General features: G+C 62.6%; 1 protein-coding gene across 1 annotated transcript in view; it reads right to left on the bottom strand.

Annotated features, from left to right (window-relative positions):
* Window positions 1–843: 843 nt before the first annotated feature.
* The window catches only part of TSNARE1 (t-SNARE domain containing 1), a 78,324-nt gene continuing 76,719 nt past the window's right edge, over window positions 844–2,448 (bottom strand). Inside the window, exon 13 of the mRNA XM_082601103.1 lies at window positions 844–1,294. Within this exon, the coding sequence (XP_082457229.1) occupies window positions 965–1,294 (330 nt within the window). The 3' untranslated portion in view covers window positions 844–964. The remainder of the gene's footprint in view (window positions 1,295–2,448) is intronic.

Raw genomic sequence — 2,448 nt, 5'->3', positions numbered from 1 at the left:
ATCACCCTCGTTACCATCACTGCCTTTTTTTGTTGTTATTTTATGCTTATGTAAGAAAAATATCTTTTTCCAAGAAAAGTCGACAGGTATAAAACGGCATCCCACCCCAACCAGTACCAATGAACATATGTGCACATACATATGTATACCCCACACCACAGACATGAAATGGAGAGAAATAACCGCAGGCCCACGGGGCGTGGTTCCCTCGGGGCAGAATCAAGAGGATGCAGGGGCCCAGCCCCCCTCAGTCCGTCCGCCCGCAGAGCAGGGGGGCTTCCAGGAGTCACTCCAGGGCACACGCTGGGGGCTTTCTGGGTGCCCAGCAGAGCTACACTCCAGGGCCCACACCTGAGGCAGTGGTTTGGGGGTGCTGCGCCCCGCGTGCTTCTTCCCGCAGCTCCGCTCACCCACTGCCCGCCGAGAGGCGCCCCGTTCTGCACTCCACAGCACTCGCCCCGACGGTCGGAGCACAGGATGGGAGCGGAGGAGGCTCGGTCCGCCCACCAGCGTCACCCCTGAGTAGACCTCAGCCCGGCCCTCTGTTCGCGTCACTGAGGCCCACGGACAATGGCAGGACGGAAGGGGCAACACAGGCGCAAGTCCTGCGTCCTCTCTGGCTCCATCGAGGCCCCGTCTCTGCCCCGCAGAGGGGCAGGACCGGAGTCCCTGCTCTGCACGTGGCCCACAGGGTCCAGACCCTAGATCTCCTCCTCCACCTTCAGGATCATCCCTGAGAAGACCTCCTGGCCTGTGTGGCTGCCCTGGGGGCTGCCCTGGGAGCCTCCAGCTGGCCGGCAGGCTGTTCCGCCCCCAGGGGAGCCATCTGGGACTGCGGGCGAGGCGCCCCGGGTCGGGAGGGCCTCCACCAGCCTCTCCAGGGTCCGGTTGAGGGCCTCGACGCCATCGGCCAGCCGCTGGCTCTGCTCGGCCAGCCGCTGCAGCAGCAGGTTCTGCTGGGCCATCAGCGTGCTCTGCTGCTGGGACCAGGAGCTGAGCAGGGCGCCCTGCTGCCGCTGCCAGTCCAGCAGCCGCCGTTCCAAGTCCGAGGCCTCAGCCCCTGTGGACTTCCCGGAGGGCTGGGGTGCCGCCAAGGAGGGCGGCGGCGAGGGCCGGGAGGCCCCGGGGAATGTGGCCGCGGGGGGTGCCGAGGCTGGGGAGGCGGGCGGGGAGGGTGAGGAGGGGGATGCAGGGAAGGCTCCTCGGGGGTCCAGGGGGTCGGCTTCAGGCAGGCTCGGCCCATCCAGCGTCCGCAGGGGTAGCCACAGGCAGCCGGGGGCCTCGTCCTCGTCGGCTGGCAGAGGGAAACAGGAAACATGAGCCTTCGCCGGCCAGGACCGGGGCAATGCCGGGGAGCGCCACCTGCACGAGGCCCTCTGCCCACGCAGCTAGTTAGGTCTCGCGGGGCCCCTCTGCAGTGGGCAGCAGCACCCTCGCTGGGACACCAAGACTCAGAGGGCGAAAGACACCCTCCAGCACCGTCGAGGTAAAACTTCAACCTGGCAGCTCCAAAGCCAAGGTGCCACCACCATGCTGCCATCTGTCTGCCCATCCACCCACCCACCCACCCAAGCTGGCCATTATGTACCACCCTCCTGTCTGCCCATCTGTCTACCTACACATATCCACCCACTCACCCATCCCCTCATCTATCTGCCCATCTGTCTGTTCATCAAGCATCCACCCGTCCCTCCATGTGCCCACCTCCTTCCCTCTTCTCATCCTTCTTCCTTACGTCCGTCCATCCATCCATCCATCCATTCGTTCATCTCTCAGCCAGCCATCCTCAAACCATCCATCATCCATCCATCAACTATCCATCCTTGATCCATCTATCCATCCACCCACTTGTGTATACACCCTTCCAATCCTTCAGTCCCTCCATCCATCCATCCACCCATCCGTCTGTCCATCCATCCATTCACCAAGCAGACATCCCATAAAGATGAGCAGCTGTATATAAAAGGAGAGCTACCCCAGGGTAGTGGGAAAAGCCAAGACTTGGAATCCTACAAACTGGGCTCCAAAATCAGCTCTTCCTCTTGACAACTGTGTGACCTTGGGAAAACCCTTCTCTCCTTTGGGTCTCAAATCCCTAGTCTGCAAATGAAAGGCCCAGCTGAAGGCTAACCTTCCAGTTGGCTGGGTGTGGAGGGTGAGTCAACCAAGGTCCCAGGGAAAAGCCCTGGGCCTGAGCCCCAGGTTGTGGTGTCCCGCCTTGCTGACACTTGCCGACACGCTGCGTGGCAGTGGGCTAGAGCAGGAGGCATTACTACGGGGTGGCAACTCTGGGCTGTCCCTCCTGGATCTGAGCCCCTCTCACCTCACCTATGGCACAGGGGGTCCTGCTTTGCGATGGAAAAGGGGCGCTGTTAGCATCACCCCAGCGGCCGGGGCCCACGAGCTCCCCGGCGCCAGGTGGGGTTCTGAGCCTGGTGAGTCCGCGGG

Source organism: Mesoplodon mirus (genome assembly GCF_964341445.2).
Source record: "Mesoplodon mirus genome assembly, chromosome: 16".
NCBI classification, from domain to species: Eukaryota; Metazoa; Chordata; class Mammalia; order Artiodactyla; family Ziphiidae; genus Mesoplodon; species Mesoplodon mirus.
This window is presented reverse-complemented; position numbering and strand designations above follow the sequence as displayed.